The following is a 20271-nucleotide window of genomic DNA, read 5'->3' as shown; positions in this document are numbered from 1 at the left end:
AAGTAAACTGGAATTCAAAAAAAAACAAACTGGTCATAACAGAACCCAGATTGAGAAGAACCCATCTCACTGTTCGAAAACCCAGAGAACAGAACTAGAGCCCTAGCAACATCTGCCCAGTAAGATTTCAAGATTGCTACAGTCTGTAGAGTCTGGTGTTATGTTTTCCATTCTTCCCCTTCTCAAATGGTAACACTTATTATCTGTCCCAATTCTATCCTATGTATTCAACCAGAAGTGGCAGACAGATAACTCAGAATGTCCAGACTGGCAGAGATTACCACTACTACACATTACTCAGAGGTCCTGGACTTTGAACTTGACATAGTGACTGGATGGAATTTTGTGGATATCTCTATTGAGAAGGGCTAAGGATGAACTACATGTAGGCAGGAGAATATTTGTTGACAAAAAGGATGGACTGTCCACATGTCTCCAGTTCTCTACATACATTAAAATTGTACTTGCCCACTTCTCTGAATCACGTATGGCTGTGACTTCATTTGGCCAATGAAATATTCAAAGTGACAAATGTAATCTCTGGAAGCTTTCAAGAGTCAAGATGTATGTGTAATGTACCATGACATACTTTTCCTCTGCTGTGATGATTGATAACACCCAAAATGAGGCCTTCTCTGTCCGTCCAAGTCTCAGAAAGAAAACATGAGGCAAAGCTGCCAGCTGACCCACAGTACACATAAACTAAACATTGTTAATGAAGTTTTGGGGTTGTTATTACAGTATAACCCAGTCTAGCCCTATTGGTTCTAGTTAACTGTTAAGAGAAGAATGACTTGAACATCAATACATATCCTAGACTGTAAAGCAGTAAATGTCAAAGAATTCACAGGACATGACCCAATTTCACTTTGGAGAGATTCTAAAAGGGAAGATGACACTTTAAAATGTAGCTGACTATTACCACAACAGGTGCCAACACCAGAAGAGAAAGAAGTCATAGGCAAATGTTTGCCGATACTACACACATACTGATTGCTCCAGCTGAACAGGGCCATCAGCTCATCTACCTGCCTAAGGAATACATGAAGGTATCTCCACTCTTGACCCCTTTCCTTCACTAGCGGAAGAATCGGTGTTTTTCTCTTGAAGTACTTCCTCCTCATTACCCTCTGGGGGGCCCTCTCAGTATTTGGGTTCTGAACAAAATAAATTTTTGTTGCATTTTATTTGCAAGCTTTAGCCCTTTTTGTACTATCACCTCATCAATCCATTCTTACAGTGTGTGTCACCCTTTTGCATTTGTCCTTGGTTAAATGTCACACACTTTCTCCCAACTTTTAAATGACCTGTGCATACATACTTGTTCAGATTTTAGGGATTAGACAAAAGTTACACTTTGTATACCAACTCAGATTAGTGCTGACAAACTATTCTGATGAATTGAAGGCCCCTTCTAGGCCCAAAGGGTAAGAGTCTGCGTGTAGCTGGGAGGCGTATGTGCATAGTATTGACAACTGGGATTGGGTCCAGTATATAACACTTGACAAACAGTTCTACTTTTAAAAGTTTGAAAAACCATTGTACTAGAGTAATCTGTTCTCCTAGAACAAAAATATTCAACCACTGTGTATTTGGACACATTTCAAATTTTAGAAATCTAGCAGTAAGCTTTTCTAAAAGACCCTTGGCTAGTTTCCCCCTTACAGACATACATTTCCCTTATGATTAATCATAAAACTAATGGTTTTCCCTCTCAAGAAAAAAAAATTAATAACTGTAAACACGAAATAAATTATACCAAGACCTGTGGGCATCATTCTCTGGGAAAAGGCACATTTCATATTTTGCAACAAATGAGGCATATATAATGCTTACAAAGTTCTTGTAAGAACATTCTGTGAAAAATTAGCTTACTTTAGTAATTTAATGGCATTACTAAAGAAAAAACCTACTCACTGAACCAGTCTCAAATAGAATGCTGATTAGATTTCATCACAGTTTATAATTTAGGATCCAAAGGAAGCAATAAGCAGTCAACATCTCTCCACTTTAGAGCCTCTTCAAGGTGGTGGGAGAAAAATCATTTATCTATAACCCCAATACACCCAAAAAATAGTAGGGAGAAAAGATTCAGCTATCTGGACTTGCTCTGCCATTGAAATAAAAAGTTTCATGAGCAAAGACATAAAACGGGTATGGGTACTACCCAGATGTTCACTATCACTTAGAGAGGGAAAATAGGAGAAAAAGAGAAACCACTTCATAGTGAAAAGTCTATTGATGACCTGAAACTTGCAAATCACTGGTTATGAAAGATACAAAAATAAGCCATGCCAGAGAACAGGAAGTTACCCTGATTTTGAAAAGGGCCTAAAATCACATATCTCTGAGGTCATGCCAAATATATGGCTTAAGCACATACCGGCAGTTAACTCACTTGCTGCTATGAGCACTCTGTTCCCTTTCCAATAGAACTTTGTTCTGCCCTAACCACATTCTCTCTAAGAATCCATGAAGCAAATCTTTCAATTTCAGTAAAGAGATCCTTCTCACTGATGTTGGATTGGGCCTGTTAAACTTCTTAGAGCATGTTGTACTCTAGGCTACACTGCACAGCCTGCTCAGCTACACGTTTCACCTGAGGGAAATCCACATAACAGTGTCAGCACACCCATAAAGAATACAAAACACTCTGCATTTAGCGCCCAGGTGAACCACTGTCCCAGATTCTGGAGTACAAAGTAAACTTTAAAGTTCCCTGAGGATCATTTATTTAGAAAAGAAAGTAGCAACGATATTCCTGCGCAAAGCATTATGTCAAAGGATGGTGAGTTAGGAAAGACTGAGTCTTGGTTGCACCGGTAAATGCAGGTGTCTTTCACAGCTGTACTGAGTTTGTATGCTCATTCTAAGGAAAACACAAATTATCTTCTCATCACTTTGCACTACTTTGCTCATTTTATTACTAAAAAAAAAAGGAAATACATATGTCGGCCAATATACATAGAGATACCAATTTATTCCTCACTTCTTTAAAACAACAGTAAGAGAGATCAGAGAGATCCGCATTTGTGTCGGATCTCTCTGAGCTCCAGGAAGAGTGCCACCATCTATCACTTACAGGACCAAGGCTTGAAGGAGCACAAACTAATGTACTTCTTCCTCTCAAGACAGTCATCAAAGACTTACCGTTCTTTTTTCTTCCTTTTTTCATCAACTTACGCCCAGAGCATCTCCCCAAATTCTAAGTTGCAAAGACCACATTTCCCCTACTCACTGATCGCTCGGACATCCATCTCATCCTAATACCACTATTCCTTAAAGGGCATTTCCCCAGGGAGGGAAGAGTTTTACTTCGGTTCATCCTTCTGATTCCAAACACTCTCCCCACAAAGGTCTCGTTTTTCTCGACGCTCACGCTGAGGAAAAAAAAGTAGAAAGCAAAATGTCCCTCCCCTCAGAGGCACACAGGTGAGACCCCCTACTCAGCCAAATTCTAGAGCTCTAGTTCAAGGCTGCGGCCCTTGCTGAGGATGATACCCTGGTAGGAATTCCCATCCCTGCAGGCAGAAACCACAGCTCCTCGCCTGAACGACCCGCGCTGCCTACTACCTGCCAGAAAACAGCGGGCAGGACCTGCGGTCATTGACTTGAGCAGTCCCAAAGGGTGCGCGGCCGACGGTTCCCGCCTGATGAAGGAGAAACAGAAGGTGGGGCCCTGCCCCGTACGCTTTGCAGCGCGGACCGCTTCGCGTACCTGCGAGGGTGCAAGTTCCCCTCACCTCCACACCTGCAGTCACCACCACTCGGCAGCGTCAGCCTGCAGAGCAAAAAACAACCCCCAAGGCTCCTCCTTCTCCTCGTGCTCCGTACGTGCGCCCCTGCCAACCAATGGGAAGATCAGGGGGCGGAACGAGAGCCCGCAGACCAGGTTACAGGAGACTACTGAGTCCTCCCGCCGGCGCGAGAGGGCTGTGCGGTTGCTGAGCCAATCGGCAGCGTGAGTGGGAGTAAAGGGGCGGGAGAAAGTGGGGAAAGAGAACACCCAGTCATATCTTGGGATCCTAGAGCGACGGGTCCTGCGGCCGGTGGCCTTCCGAGCGCGGCGCCCAGGGGGCGTGCCCTCCTGAGCCAATCGACGCGAGCCCACGGTGCGGAGCGAGCGCCTCAAATGCTCGGGTTTCTCAGCTGATTGTCTCCAACCGAGAGTTGTTTTCTGCAGCTACCGAACCGAGCCGCAGCAGGAGGAGCCGAGACCCCCGGGGGGAGGGCTGGGAAAGGAGGCGGGGTCCCGGCAGCCGCGGCTTCTCCGCGCGGGGCTCCGGGTCTTGTCACGGCGCTTCCTGGGGTTGGAGGTTGGGGTGGGTGGGGGGTGAGGGGAAAGCCTTCTTCCCCTCGACGGCGGCTCGGAGTTCGGCCCCTTCCCTCGCGCGCTCTCTCCCCCGCCCCTCAGCCCCCTGATGCGGGTGTCCGTGCCGGGTCCCGCGGCGGGCCGCGAGCCCTCGACGCCCGGCGGCGGAGGCGGAGGCGCCGTCGCTGCTGCCTCAGGCGCCGCGGTGCCGGGCTCGGTGCAGTTGGCGCTGAGCATCCTGCACGCCCTGCTCTACGCCGCGCTCTTCGCCTTTGCCTACCTGCAGCTGTGGCGGCTGCTCCTGTACCGCGAGCGCCGGCTGAGTTACCAGAGCCTCTGCCTCTTCCTCTGCCTCCTGTGGGCAGCGCTCAGGACCACCCTCTTCTCCGCCGCCTTCTCGCTCAGCGGCTCTCTGCCCCTGCTCCGGCCGCCCGCTCACCTACACTTCTTCCCCCACTGGCTGCTCTACTGCTTCCCCTCCTGTCTCCAGTTCTCCACGCTCTGTCTCCTCAACCTCTACCTGGCGGAGGTAAGGCGGGAGGACCGGCTTTCGCGGCCGGGCGGGTGCGGGGGCTGCGGCGATCCCCTCCGGCGGAGGACCGGGGCGGGGGGTGCGGGCAGTGCGAGGCGGACCCGAGAGCAGCCTGGGGAAACGGAGGCCCTCCTGGAGTGTGCTCCGGTGTTCGCAACCTAAACTTAAGTCGCTGATTGACTCGGTTACTGACGGGCTTGGGGGGTGAGAGTGTGTGTTCTGACAACTTCAAACAGCAGGACGACCCTTTGTTCGGTTTCTGGCCACCGACGGTAAGGGTTGGCACCGACGGAGCGGCGTCTCGGGAAGGAGCGGCCCCGGTAGCTCTGCCGAAGCCGGACTGTGTTGAGAGGTTGGGCGCTGAGGTAGCAGCCGCTCTGCCGAGGCTGGACGGCTGCCAGCCATTACGTCACCAGGCAGAGCTGTTCCTCCGCTATTGTTGCTGCGTTTCTTTTATTAGAAGCTGATATTCCCTCCTGCATCTCCTTTCCAGTGGCTCTATAAGCCTCACACAAATTCCGTTCGATAGTTCCCCAGCAGGGTTAATGATCAATAACCAATGTCGAGGGTCAGTGTAAAGACCTCCATAAAGCCATTCACGTTTTCCCCAGTTGCTTCATGCTTTAGCTATTTATTCTACCTCTTACAGCCTAGTCTTTTTTTTTTCTGAGCTAATTAAGAGAGAAAATAGCTTAACTTGTGCCTATTGCAGAAACAAATCACCAAACTGTTTTTGCAATAACTTAATAGCTGGAACCTTTCACACCCCCTTTCTCTTTTATGGGGAAGTGCTGGTTGGATTGCATTGTTCTGCAGCTTAGGTATTTGACCCATTTCGAACAGGTTTGGGAATGTAAGGTTGTCAGTCATGTGTGTTAGCTAGTGGTATTTAAACCACAGAATTCTGAGAATTGCCCAAAAAACTCTCCCTCCTCCCTCCTCCCCCCTCCCCGCGAGAAAAAAAAAAGCTTGAGGGGAGGAAACAAGGTGACATCATATGCTTAATACTGACTAATATAGAACAATATTGGTCTATGCAGCTAATCCTCTCAAAGGCTTTTGGAGGTGATGAGAATTAACATTCCTCTGAACAAAAGTAAAAAACATTTGAGGCAGATTGTTTATATTTCCTGTGTAAACCAACTCTTTTCACCCATAATAGATAGGAAGTAGAATGCATAATTTTGAAATCAGTCGTAACTGCAGCTTTTTTACACTAAAAACAGTTGAAAATAAGTAACAAAACTAATTAACTTTAATTATTCTCCTTCCCCATCCTTTGAAAGTCCAATCAATACAATGACAAAAAACCAAATAGTTACAAAGCAGAAATAAAAAGCATGGGTAATCATAATCAATCATGCCATAGTCATGTCACTTACTTGATGTTCTGATCCTCTAGTTGTTGTTTCATCTGTTAAAATACTTCTGTCCTTTACAGTTAAAGTGATACATTGTATTCTTCCTGACACCATTTCTGATAGACTACCAGTGACTTCTCATCACTGAAGCTTTACTCCAGCTTCAGATATAATTTATCACCTGAAAATTACATAGATACATATCACCTGAAAGTGACTAGAAGTCCTTATGCCATGAGCATCACATAATTTGTTTTTCCTCTATATAGTTTGGCTTATAAAAATCATATTAATGATTCACTATAAAATAGTTGGTGGGCATTTCATAAAGTAGCTAAACACTCTACTTTTTTTTGAAATATGACATATACCATAAAGTGCATAAATCTTAAGTGTGCAGTTAGGTGAAATTTCACGTAACTCTCACCCTGAGATAAACACAAAGTAGCTAAATCCTATCACAATAGAAGAAAAAGCATGTATTTTTAAGCTCAAAATTCTTAAAGTATGTTTCTACAGCATACGTACACAACATCTAGATTGGGTTTTCAGAATATTGATTGCTGATATTCCAAGCTAGTGAAGAATTTAAATGTCTAAAAGCCTTTCTGTTAAATGAATCTCTTGTTTGTGTGATATACTTTTTCAAAAGCAATAAAACTTTCTTAGCCTAGAAAATATAATTTGGAAAGAAGCCTGACTAAAGCTTTTCCCTTTTGTAGCATCTGAAAAAAGTGTAAGTTGTTTGTCTTTGCTTGTCTTTTTATAATCAAATTAACAATTTTAAGACATACAATTGTACTTAAAAGAACAGATTTTCAACCTGTTTAAAATAAGGTATCTTAACCAGAAATAATTTCCCTGTTCATTAGGGGAAAAATCCAGAAGAAGCCATATTTAAAAGATTATTTGAATTCAAATGTTTTAGTTAGTTCCCAGTAACTGGAAGTATATTTTTCCACTGATCATTCTGAATTAATGCTTTCCCAGTGAGTTCTTGCTATTACAGCAATGTGGTAGGGAAAGTCTATGTGATGACAAATACAAAACTTAACTGACAATTGACTTGTTTTTAACAGAAAGGCCCTATATGTGTTTTGAATAGGTGTGCATTTTGATTAGCAAGTCACTGTCTTCACTGTCTGTCATATTAAATACTAGTGTCAACCTCTTTAAAACATTTAGCTGTATCCATTTCTGACTAATTAAAAACATTCTAACTTTAAGTACTTAGTTACCAAGAACCCTGGAGCAGTATAAAAATAAAGTCAGTAAAACAACCATTACTACTCTGAACACATTTTGGTGGTCGTCTAGAACTCATTAAGTTTTCAGTTAAGACTGCCTAAACCACTCCTCTTTTGTTGGCTTGAATAGAATTGAGATTAGGGGAAGTAGCCCTTTCTGGAAGAGACTTTTCAATTTATCATACTTAGCCTCCTGGAAGCAGATAGCTGGAAAAAAAAAAACTGTACACTGATCTAAAAACACCTATTGAACTTTCTTCTGGCATGATCAATAGAACATGTACTTTACCAGAGAAAGGTTTATACTTTTATACTTTTACCAGAGAAGACTTATGTCTTTAAACAGATTATCTGACAAAAGAATGTGATCCACCGTTGGAACGAGTAAAAGATCCTAAAATGAGACTTGATAGTACACAATGTTTGGCATATTGTGATACGTGCCAAAAATAAATGAGTTCATCTTCAAAGCCCATATTGACATTTTTTCTTGAGTGCTAGCTGCTTAATCTGGATGAAATAGATTGATTTAATCACAACACCAACACAACTAGGAAAATTACATTCAGAATCTTAACTTTCACATTCATGAATGCTATCATTATTCCTGGCAATGGGTGCATTCTTCCAGATATTGATGGTTATATCAAAAAACATGCAGTTCAACTTATAGGTACTTTGGTTTTGTTACAATATTCTGTGATTTCTCACCAAAATACTTTCATCATCTAAAATGGAAACTCATTAAGAATAAAATTTTATCATATTTTTTATCTCATAGCAACTAGAACAATGGTGAATGTATTATTGAATGACAGTCTTGAAAAGACCAAAATCTAGAAAATATTTAGCCATCTAAAATTTGGGGGTTAATTTTGATGAACATATGAGGCAGATTATTTGTATACTTTCTGAGGGCTTTATATTTTCTGCCTAAAAGATTGCCTATGGTATGAATGCTAAAATCCTGTTAGATTATCTTGGTTTAATTAGATAAAAGTTAATTTTGATTATTACAGGTAAAATCTTACTAATGAAACCACTTTAATATATTAGAGAGTTTTGCTTAGCAAAACTTTTTATGTCATGGTAAATGGCCCATAGGATTTAGAGCTCTGCCAATTTGGTAACAAATTCTATTAAATTGAAAAGTCTGTAAAACTAAGTCTAACATTATGAGTCAGTTACTATTTACTGGAAATAGTGGTTTCATTTGGATTTTTATCTGAAGTCATGATTATAAACTATTTTTTTCTGAATCTACTATACTTGCTATATCCATTAACTTGATTCAAATTTTCCTGAGATAACCTGTGAGGCAAGAGTTTGACATACAATTCTATGGCAGAAGACTTGATTACAATACCTTACATTTTACATGATTTAGTATTTTCATAGCACTTCATAACAATTGTCTTTATAACCCCCATGAAATAGGTAGATTTGTCCAAGGTTATAGGACTAATATGTATCAGATATGAGATTACTATTACTGTATAGCCCAGGGGCTATAAAGTCTTGTCAAGTGATCTCTCATGAACTTTCCTGGATATCATCAACTCTTTCTTTATATTTAATGCTTCACTATTTTAAATTGCTTCCCGACTTTTCATCATTTCAAACCTTTTTCTGTTCTTTAGCAAACTTTCTTCCCTTTCATACTCAGTATATGACCCTCACCTCCTAGTTTATACAGGTAGAAACCAGGGCCATCTGGCTGAACAAAGATTCAGATAAATGTCTTAAAATGCTGCAGAGTATTTCATCTTTTTCAGTGAATGATTGAGCTGATAATTGAGGAAAGAAACTGCAAAAACATAAGTGAATGCAGATTAGTTAGGTACACACATGTTTGTCTTGGGTTTAGGTATCGTTATTAACTGCTTCCTGCTAGCCTAAAGCCTGGATTTGAACTTTATGTTTTGGTGGTGTGGTGAGGTGACATTAGAGGCAATAATACCTTGTGGTGAGGTCTAATCAGAGCCCTCATTCCCTCTAGCTTAATGTCAGAATTCTCAAAGTGCACAGCTTCAGCAAATTAACTAGGGGAAAAATAAGCAAGTCCTCAGAGGTTGATTAAGAGCTTTCTGCCTGTCTCTGCCTTGGTTCTGGGTGAAGAGGGCACAAACTGGTGAAAAAAAGTCTTCCCTGAGAATGCATAATCTCATTCTCACATAGGTTTGAAGGCTGAATTCACACCTTCTGTGACTTACAGGGAAAAAAAAGAAAAAAAACTCAACCTGAAAATGTAGTTTGGTAGTAATCTCAAACTCCTAGGAGCAAATGCAGGTCATCTGTTGAGGGGTATACTTTAAACCCAGAATCCTCACAGATAACATTCCAATAAACATGAGCTCAAAATGAGAAATCACACAAAGATGGAAGATGTCAGAATCGTCATAGTATAAAATATTCATTTATATGAATTAAGAAATTAAAGACTACTGATATGTGAGAATCAAAATTAGGCACATTTGGAAATTTTTTTAATGAAAAGTAAAATTTAAAACTAATGAATGTTTAAGTAATGAATTAAACAGTTAAAAAGAAATTAGCTAACTCAAGATCTGAGGAGAAAAATCATCCAAAATATAGCTCAGAGAAAAAAAGATGGAATATATAGACAGGGATTATGAGAGAATGAAGATATAATGAGGAAGTCTAATATATATCTAATTGGATTTTCAAAGAAATTTTTCAAAAAAGTAATGACTTCGAGTTTGTCCAAATTTATGAGACACCAAGTTTCAGATTCAGAAAGCCCAAAAAATACAAGACATGCTAAATGAAAATGGACACAAAGAAAATCTTAAAGTAACAAAGACAAAATATTAATAAAGCAGCTATAAAGAGAAGCTATTACAAAGGAATGAAAACTAGTTTGAGTGTTGGCATTTCATTAACAACTAAGGAATCCAGAAGACAAACATCTTCAAAATGCTGAAAGAAAATAACCAACCTAAAATTCTACCTACAATGAAACTACCAACAAGGGTGAAATAAGAGCCAAGTTGAGGGTGATGACAGCAAGATGGAAGAGGAAGAAGCCATTGGACCCCCTGCCTTCCCCCTGCAAACACACCAGTTCAGCAGAAATTCTCAGACAAATTCTCTTTTGCAAAATCTAGTAACTATTAGAAAGTCTCCTGCACCCCAGGTGAACATAAAACCGGAATCACTAAAACTAGTAGGGAGATTTGGGACCTCTTGCTGGAGTCCCTGACCCCAGCATAGTACCATACAATTGGGAAGAGACCTTCTAGCTCTCATCTTTTCCCAGAGGAGGGAAGGGGGTTGGTTCACATGTCCAGCACCCCAAGTTTTCCTAGGGTCTCCCCAGAGGTCAAGCTTCAGTCTTGCCAGTCTTGGAGCTCTTGCCAGTTCCAGGACAGTTTAAACACCTGAAGGAGAACAAAGACAGCAACATGCTCCCTTCCTCCCCAGTTCAACACAGAACAAGCAACTGAAACTACAACTTCTCACTTCTCTATAAGGAGAGAAAGAGTTGGTAATGATTTACCTGACAGAAAATTTAAAAGAATTATCATAAAGAAGCTAACTGAGGTCAAGAGAACAAAGCATAAACAATTTCAACAAAGATAGAAAATATTAAAAGAGAAATCATGGAGCTGAAGAACACAAAAAGTGAAGTGAAAAATTCACTTGAGGGGCATCAACAGATTAGTTCAAACAAGATAAATGAACTCAATGACAATTGGAAATAATTCAGTCAGAAGATCAAAAAGAAAAAAGAATGAACAAAGCTAATGTGACATGGTACACCATCAAGCAAATGAATATTGGCATTGAGTCCTTAGATGGAGAAGAGAGGGAAAGGCCCAGAAAGCTTACTCAAAAAAATAATGGCTGACTACATCCCAGATTTGGAGTAGGAAGTGGACAACCAGATCCAAGAAACCAAAGGTATACAGGAAAGAGGAATCCAGAAAAATTCATAGTGAGACATATTACAATCAGATTGTCAAACACAGAATTTTGAAAGCAGAAGAGAAAAATCATGTGATATATAAGGGAACCTCTTTAAGACTATGAGCAGAGTTTTCAGCAGAAATCTTGCAGACAAGAGGAGAGGATAATCTGATTAAAGTGTTGAAAGAAAAACTGCCAACTAAGAATAATATATTCAGAAAAGCTATCCTTCAAAAATGGAGAAATAAACAAAATCTGATAAAAAGATAAACATAAAAGCTGAGAGAGTTCATCATGACTGGATCTGCCTTACAAGAAATACTAAAGGTTTTCAAGTTTAAACAAAAGGATACTAAGCAGTAACATAATAGCACAAGTATGAAACTTATTGGTAAAGATAAATGTACAGACAATACAGAATACTGTATTACTGTAATGGTGAGTACATCACTTTTAATTCTAGAATATTAAGAAAAAAGTAAAAATATAAAAACTATGTTAAAACATAAGTAGATATAAATTGTGACAGCAAAGTGTTGGTGGGGAGAAGTTAAAGTGTAGGGTTTTTGTATACAATTAAACTTAAAAGTCATTATTACCTTAAAATAGATGAACATACCCAACTATACTATCTGTAAGAAACCTATTTTAGATTTGAAGATACACATAGACTGGAAGAATATATTCCATGCAAATAGTAATCAAATAAGCGGGGAAGCTATATTTAGAGAAAAGAGCTGTAAAGTCAAAAACTGTCACAAGATGCAAAGAAGAACATTATATAATGGTAAAAGGGTCAATCCACCAGGAAGATATAACAGTTATAAATATATATGCACCCAGCATCAGAATACCTAAACATATAAAGCAAATATTGACAGAACTGAAGGCAGAAGACAGCAATGTTATAATAAAGACTTGAATACCCCACTTTAAATAATGGATAGATCATCCACACAAAAGATCAAAAAAGGAAACAGAGCACTTGAGCAACACTATAGGCCAAGTGGACCTAACAGACTCAAGGCAGCAAAATACATTCTTCTCAAGCACACATGAATCCTTCTTCAGGTAGACAAGTCTTATCAAATTTAAGAAGATTGAAATAAAGATACCAAGTAATTTTCTGACCACAATGGAAAAAAACTAGAAATCAATAGAAGTAAAATTGGGAAATTCACAACTATGTGGAAATTAACATACTCTTGAACAAGTATTGGGTCAAAGAAGAAATCAAAAAAGTAATTAGAAAATACCTTGTGACAAAAGAGAACATACCAAAAATTACATGAGCAAAAGTGGTACTAACAGGAAAGTCATAGCAATAACCACCTACATTAAGAAAAAAAAAATCTTGAAAAAACCTAGCCTTATACCTTAAGGAGCTAGAAAAAGAACAAACTGCAATTGACCCTTGAGTAATTCTGGGGTTGAGGAGCTGCCCCCACACACTGTCAAAAATCCACATATAACTTTTGACTCCCCAAAAACTTAACAGCAAATACCCAACTAAGCGTTACCATTGACCAGAAACCTTACCTATAACAAACAGTTGATTAGCACATTTTTCTATGTTATGTTTTGCATACTGTATTACAGTAAAGTAAGCTAGAAAAAAAATTGTATTTTTCAAGTTGTTGAAAATCTCAAAAAAACTCGCCAATATTTTTATTGAAAAAAATCTGCATTGGTCAAGGGTCATATGTAAGCCCAAAGCAAACAGAACAAAGGAGATAACAGGCCAGACCAGAAAGAAAGAAAATAGAGAACAGAAAAACAATAGGAAAAAAATCAATGAAACTAAGAGTTAGTTTTTTGAAAAGATAAACAGAATTGACTAACTCCTAGCTAAACTAATTAAGAAAAAAATCAGAAATGTAGGAAGAGACAACTGATATCATAGAAATAAAATGAACAGTAAGAAGACTACTATGAATAATTACATACCAGTAAACTGGGTAACCTAAAAGAAATGGATGTTTCTGGAAACATACAACCTACAAGACTGAATCATGAAGAACATGGTGGCAAGTCTGAACAGACTTGAATCTAATAAAGGTCATATATGAAAAGCTACAACCAACATCATTTTTTATGTCTTGAGATGTTTTCTGCTTAAGAAATCCTCTTGGTTTCCTCTTTGACCCAATGGTTGTTCAAGAGTGTGTTGCTTATTTCCCACATAATTGTGAAATTTTAGTTCCACTTCTGCTATTGAAATATGTAAAGAATATAAAATACATAATATAAGGAAATATAAAAATATGGCCATTCATTGAATACTGTTCCAACAAAAGGATACACTTTCTTTTTATTAACACATGAAACATTTTTAGAAATTGACTATGTACTAGTGCATGAAAACAACACAACAAATCAGAAGCAGAGATAGTGACTGTGAGTTCATCTCAACTACTTACCAAATGTGCCTCTGTCCCATTTCCAAAAATGGGTAATAATGCCTACCTCGTAGTGTTGGGAGGACTAAATGATACCAAAATCTGAAAAAGTAATTATGAAAAATAGCTGCAAATATATTTAATGAACATAGATGCAAAACTCCTTAGCAAATCAAATCCAAAAAATAAAAAGGTAACAAGTCATGCCCAAATAAGTTTTATCCCAAGAATACATCATTGGCTTAACATAAAAAAAAAATTCACAATGTAAAGGAGAAAATCATATCTCAATAGATGCAGAAAAAGAATTTGACAAAATTTAACAACCATTTATGATTTATATAACAATCAACTTTGAGAAAACTAGGGGAAAGGAAATTCCTCAATAAAATAAAGAGCATCTACAAAAAAACCGACAGCCAACATTATATTTAATGATGAAATATTGAAAGGTAGTCCTTAGGATAAGAAGACACTTCACTTCTTATCCTAGCTATTGTGCTGGAAGTCTCTTCCAGCACATTGCAGTAAGATAAGGGGGGAGAAAAAGCCTTAAAAATTAGAAGTAAAATTGTCTCCATTTGGAGGTGACATGATTGTTTAGATAAAAAATCCTAATGAATCTACAGAAAACTAGAGCTAATAAGTGAATTTAAGTTTGCAGGATATGACTAAATATACTAGCAGTTAAAAATGAAATGAAAAGTACATAACAGAAGAAGAAGGCCTAAGTAGATGGCAAAATTACCTTGGGAGACTCATTATTTTTAAGATATCACTTCTTCCCCCAAATGGCCCTATACATTCAGTGAAATCCCTGTTAAGATATCAACAGGATTTTTTGTAGCAGTTGCCAAGATTTTTTAACGTATGTGGAAATACAAAGGTCTTAAAATAGGTGAAACAATTTTGAAAATGAACAAAGTGGAGGATCATACTACCTGATTTCAAGATTTACCAAAGCTACAGTAATCAAGACTTCATAATACTGGAATAAAAATAGACAAGAGAGAATGTAGCAGAATAGAGAATCCAGAATTAAACTCACATATACATAGTCAATTGAATTTTTTACAAGTTACCAAGGTAACTTAGGAAATGAATGCTTTTTCAAGAAATAGTGCTGAAATAATTGGATATACAAATGGGGAAAAGACGAATATTTTGATTACCTCACACCATACATGGATATCTACTTGATATGGATCATTGACCTAAAAGTAAAAGCTAAAACTTCTAGAAGAAAACAGGAGATATCTTGGAGGAAACAGGTTTCTTAGGAAACAAAATTAGGAACCAAGATTGACAAATGAGAGTTTGTCAAAATTAAATGCTTTTTTTTGCAAGACAACTAATGGAAAGGCATGAGACTCACAACTGGGAGAAAATATCTGTAGCAAGTATATCTGACAAATAACATGTATCAAGAACATATAAAGAACTCTTGGAACTCAGTAGTTAGACTATCCAATAAAAATGGACAAAATATTTTAATAAACACTTCAGAAAAGAAGACATGTGCATGGCCAAGAAACACATAAAAAGATGTTCAAGATCAATAGTCATCAGGAAAATGAAATTTACAGTCACAATGAGATCCCACTAAATTTTGACTAGAAAGACTAAAAGAATGACTATACTAAGTATTGCCAAAGATGTGGATTAATTGGAATATAGGCACTGATGGTAGGAATGTAAAATTTTATGACCATTTTGGAAAACAGTTTGACAGTAAAAAGAGTTTAAAGAGTAAGACAAACTTGTCATAAAACATAGCCATTATTGTCCTAGATACCTAAAAGAAATGAAAGTATGTGTCCATATAAAAACTTGAATATAAATGTTCGTAGTAGCTTTATTCACAATAGACCAAAACTGAAAACTCAATTGCCCCTCAAAAGCAAAAAATGAACAAAATATGGTATAGCCATTCAAAGGAATATTCAGCAGTAAAAAAGGGAAAAAGCTACTCACAGACATGGATGAATCTAAAACTCTGTAGGCAGAATGAAAGAAGCCAGACAAAAATGAGCTCACACTATAGAACTACATTTATATTAAATTTTGGAAATGCAAACCTATAGTCTCAAGAAGTGGATCACCAATTGCTTGGGGTCTGGAGCAGAAGGGAGGATATACAACAAAAGGGCAGCATGAAATTTAGTGGGTGTAGAAACATTCTGTATTTTACTGTTGTGATGATTCCATAGGTTATATACATACAAAAAACTCATCAAGTTGGACACCCTAAATACATGCAGTATGTTGTACATATATTGTACTTCAATGAAATTGTTCCCCCTACCACCAAAAAAAAAAGTACCAAGTTGTGTTTGCAATTTACTCCAAGAGTAAAACCTAACATGGAAAAGAAATGTAAAGTATAGCCCTGTCCCTTATCACCTCTGTGTAATTTCATAAAGTTATTAGATAAATTACTCAACCTCTCTATGCCTATTTTCCATTTATAAAAATGAAAAGAATAATAGTACCTACCTTTTAGAATCATCGTAAGGACTAAATTACATAACTCATATAAAATCTTTAGAATGATATGCTGATTGTTAGCTATTAATACTCAGGTGCAAGGAATTGGAATTTCAGTGGCTACATTCTCTCCCAAAGTATTGTTTGAATTTGGTAAAAAAAAAAAAATAATGTGTGCAAGTTTATCTGATAATTTTTAAAACACTTATGAACATGTGGGTAAAGGAAGGAATTACAGTGGAATTTAGAATATGGTAATAAAAATACTGTGTATCAGAACTTGAATGAAGCAGCTAAGTTGGCATTGCAGAAGCAAATCTAGAACTTTAAATGTTTATGTTAGAAAAGAAGAGCCTAATTTATGTTAGAAAAAGAAAAATAGAATAAATGCAAGGAAACAAAGAGAAGAAGATGAAAGTAGAGATTAATAAAATAGAAAGCATACAATAAGGAGGCTTGACAAAGCCAAAAGCTATGCCATACTTTCTTCATAATTAAACTTCTTCAGGGGTGACCATGCATGTGCTTAACTATCTTCTCTCTCCAACCACTCAAATCTGCCTTTGCCCCATCACTCTACCAAAACAACTTGCCTAATGCTCAGGGTAACCTTCAGGTCAACAAGTTCCTTAGACATTTTTCAGTCCTCAGTCTCTCAGCAGCATTTGACTCCATGTTTGTCTCATAACACTTCCACTCGCTAGCACATTGGCTGGCTAGCACACTGTCCTGGGTTTTTTACTACCTTGCTTATCTCTCTACCTAGCCATCAGTGGTTTAAATTTATCAAGACCTAAGCCTAGGCCCCCTGTTCTTCCCAAGTGATTGAATCCACCTTATGGCATCCTGCCACTTAAAAACAGTTGACTCATACATATCTATGATCCTAACACAAACTGCTCCTCTGAGCTCTGGCCTTGCACTTTCTATTCCTATTTGATACCTTGAGAATATCTGAAGCCCTCACACAGTGAGTGAGCTCATGATCTTTCCTTCTCCCTGTCCACAATATGCCTACCTTCCCCCAAACCTGATCTGTCTCTTTTGTTTCCCATTGCAGTGACTGTCACTACTGTCCATTTATTTATATAATTCAGAGACCTGTGAGTTATTGATGCTGCTTCTCCCTCATACCTCACATGTTGCCTAATCCTGTCTGTGTTACCTCTAAACATCTCTTAAGTCCATTCACTTCTCACTATCCACAATGCCTGGTACAAGCTACTACCATCTATTGCCTAGTCTATGACAGTCTGCTAATTGCTGTGTATATATCCTCTGGCTCTCGCAAGTCCACTCCCCACATTGTTACCAGAGTTACTCTTTTTAAACAAAAATATAATTATTAAAGTCTCACCCCAAGAAGCCTCCATTGGCTCAGGTTACTCTTAGAATAAAGATACAATCTTTTGTATATACTGCAAGACATGTCATGGTTCCAGCCTCATTCTATTTACTTCCTTGTTCCTCACCACTCCAGCCACACTTAGCATTCTTTCATTACTTTGGAATTGCCATTTCCCTTCTGCCACAGAGCTTTCCATATTCATTCTTTTCCCTCTATTTAGAATGTTCTTTCCTTCTTTGTTTAGTGAACTCTCAGCTCCAGGCCAGCACTTCTTCAGGAAGTCCTTCACCCAACTATCCAAATAGATTAAATTACAAAATGAAGGGCTCTTGGACCATTATGCTCCTTTCCTGCATATCATTTGCACATTTGCAATTTTATATTTGTTGTCTAATTTCTTTGTGGGAGCTTACTGAACTGTAAGTATTATAGGAATAGGGACCAAGTCAGTTCTTGCTGTATTCCTAGTACCTAAGTTAATACCTGGCATCTATTAGGTGTTAAGTAAATACTTATTAAATGAATGAAGCCCTTTTCACCATATCCCAAATTTCATGTGGAAGGGGTAGTCCCTAAATATAACCATTGCACAGTAGAACTTTCTCTACCCTCATCTCTTTTCCCACTTATCTACCCCCTCCCCTCAAAAAGAGTCCCTTCTTTAAAACAGAGGTGCCAAATTCAAGTACCTAAGGCCCAAGATACTGCCATTTGAGAGTAATAGGGAGTGGTGGTGACTGTGGTAAATTAGAGAGCACATATCCAAAGAGAACTGCCCCATTGATTCAGTTCCAGCCACAAAATGGCATTGTGAAATCATCTGATTTTTCAAGAGAATCAGAAATTTTGACTTTTTAAATAGGAAATCTACTTTTTAAATAATGACAGTATATTGAAGTATTGTTAAAAATTCCATAGACCATTAACGATATCAAAATTAAAAAATTTAAAAATACCATAGGCCAACACTGAATAAACCAAATAAAACATTTGATGGGTCAAACCAACCCATGGGCTACTAATTTGTATTTTGTCCTTCTCCCCCTTCTACTACTTCTGTATGATCTTCTAATGGAATAAAACAAATCAACACAATATTGTCTTTATAATTTCAATATAACAAAGCTGAATTACATTTAATACCCATCGATGTTAGTTAAATGAACTCTGAGTGATTTACACATTAACTTGTAGGAAATTTATGATGTTCTAAAAGTACCACATATCACATGATATACCATAGGTGTTTGCCTGCCTCTACTATACTACTTACTGCTTTAGATCAGCCACTATTGTGCATATATTTTACAGGAAATTTTGCATTTTATATATATGGTTAATGCTTAATGATTGGGTGGTTGAGCAAATCCATGGTAAAGGAATGTAAAAGAAACATTTCCTTCTCCACCTCCACAAATAAAATCAATCTCTAGCTTAGCAAAGTAGGATCTTTCATTTAATTTGTTTTAAATAAAGACAAACTTTCACAAATTGTGTTCTTGTCATCTTTTTAACTTTGTTAAAGGGTCTGTTTAAAGTAGTATGCTTTCATCAATAATCTGAGGATTTGAGTTCTAGTCCAAATTCATACTCTACCTAGCCAACTGATATTTGCCAAATCACTACTTTTGTGGCCCAGTTCTTTAATTTGTAAAGGGATAGGCTCCAAGACACCTTTAATTCTAGTAGGGTGACACTACTAAAGCAATCTGGAATGTTTTTTAAAAAAAACCTCTTCTTACTTCTTGACCTAGTTCTGGGATCTAATACAGTGTCTGTGAATTCTATCTCTGGGTATGAATGCCAATTTTAAAAAGTTATACATATCATGTTAAAACGAATCAAGGTTTATTTAGGATATAAACAAATATTCAACTGTTTAGGATCATCTGCTTTCTAAGATAAGATTTATCTGGATATTTCAAATATATATTTTCTGACCTTTTGTAAAAATTCAATTATAGCTGACATTTTCATTAGCATTTTGATCATACTGTACACTTTTTTTTAGCATCTGTCTGTCAGTATGAAAATACTTAAATAATATTTTCTTAAACTTCTGTGCTCTTTCCTCAGCTATTGTGTAAGATTTTGTACAGTTGCTGATTCAATTACTGGGCTGCTTTGAGGTGATACAGTGTACTCTAGGGAAGTTTTCTGTCATACGATGGAATGAACAGGTTTAAAGCTAATATGAATGATCATCATCACTGATTATGTTCAAACTGTTACTGTCCTAAAGAAATCAAATGAAAAAGTAAGCAGCGTTCTGCTTCTTTCTTCCTTGGGATATTCTATTACCTTTTCTGATACATCCTGCTCTTTTTTTCTAAACCATTATCAGTCAGACTGATATTCTCTAATGAATCTGGCCCTCTCTCTATAGCTTTACCAAAAGCAATTCTGCTATCTCCCTAGTTCAAAAAGCATGAAAGGTTTTATGAAAATTCAGTAATTCACAATGGGGGATTTAGTGTTGGAAGCATTTTAAAGGATAGCAGTTTCAGCACAAATTCAATTTAAGTCAGTTTCCTAAGGAGTCTAAATCTATAATGTATGAGACTTTAAGTTCAGAAATAAATCCATATATTCCTTAACATAAGATATGTTAAAATTATCTTCAAAGAACTGTCCATAGTAAATTAATGAATGATC

General features: G+C 37.7%; 2 protein-coding genes across 8 annotated transcripts in view; one reads left to right on the top strand and one right to left on the bottom strand.

The window, feature by feature from the left end:
• TXNDC16 (thioredoxin domain containing 16) overlaps positions 1 to 3820 on the bottom strand; it is a 106052-nt gene extending 102232 nt beyond the window's left edge. For 2 of the 4 annotated variants that reach the window (XM_057488460.1, XM_036917931.2), the window contains exon 1: positions 3574 to 3803. The gene's annotated coding sequence lies outside the window, so the exon portion shown is untranslated. Of the gene's footprint in view, positions 1 to 3573 lie in introns of all 4 variants that reach the window. The other 2 variants (XM_057488461.1, XM_057488462.1) reach the window with 2 other exon arrangements.
• A 242-nt stretch (positions 3821 to 4062) lies between these two features.
• Positions 4063 to 20271, top strand: part of GPR137C (G protein-coupled receptor 137C) — a 53262-nt gene continuing 37053 nt past the window's right edge. For 2 of the 4 annotated variants that reach the window (XR_005031290.2, XM_036917971.2), the window contains exon 1: positions 4320 to 4841. Coding sequence is in view for 3 of the 4 variants with exons in the window: in XM_036917971.2 (XP_036773866.1) it covers positions 4422 to 4841 (420 nt within the window). In the remaining variant the exon portion in view is untranslated. Of the gene's footprint in view, positions 4842 to 20271 lie in introns of all 4 variants that reach the window. The other 2 variants (XM_057488458.1, XM_036917961.2) reach the window with 2 other exon arrangements.

This window comes from Manis pentadactyla, chromosome 11 (assembly GCF_030020395.1).
Source record: "Manis pentadactyla isolate mManPen7 chromosome 11, mManPen7.hap1, whole genome shotgun sequence".
Classification (NCBI taxonomy): Eukaryota; Metazoa; Chordata; class Mammalia; order Pholidota; family Manidae; genus Manis; species Manis pentadactyla.
This window is presented reverse-complemented; position numbering and strand designations above follow the sequence as displayed.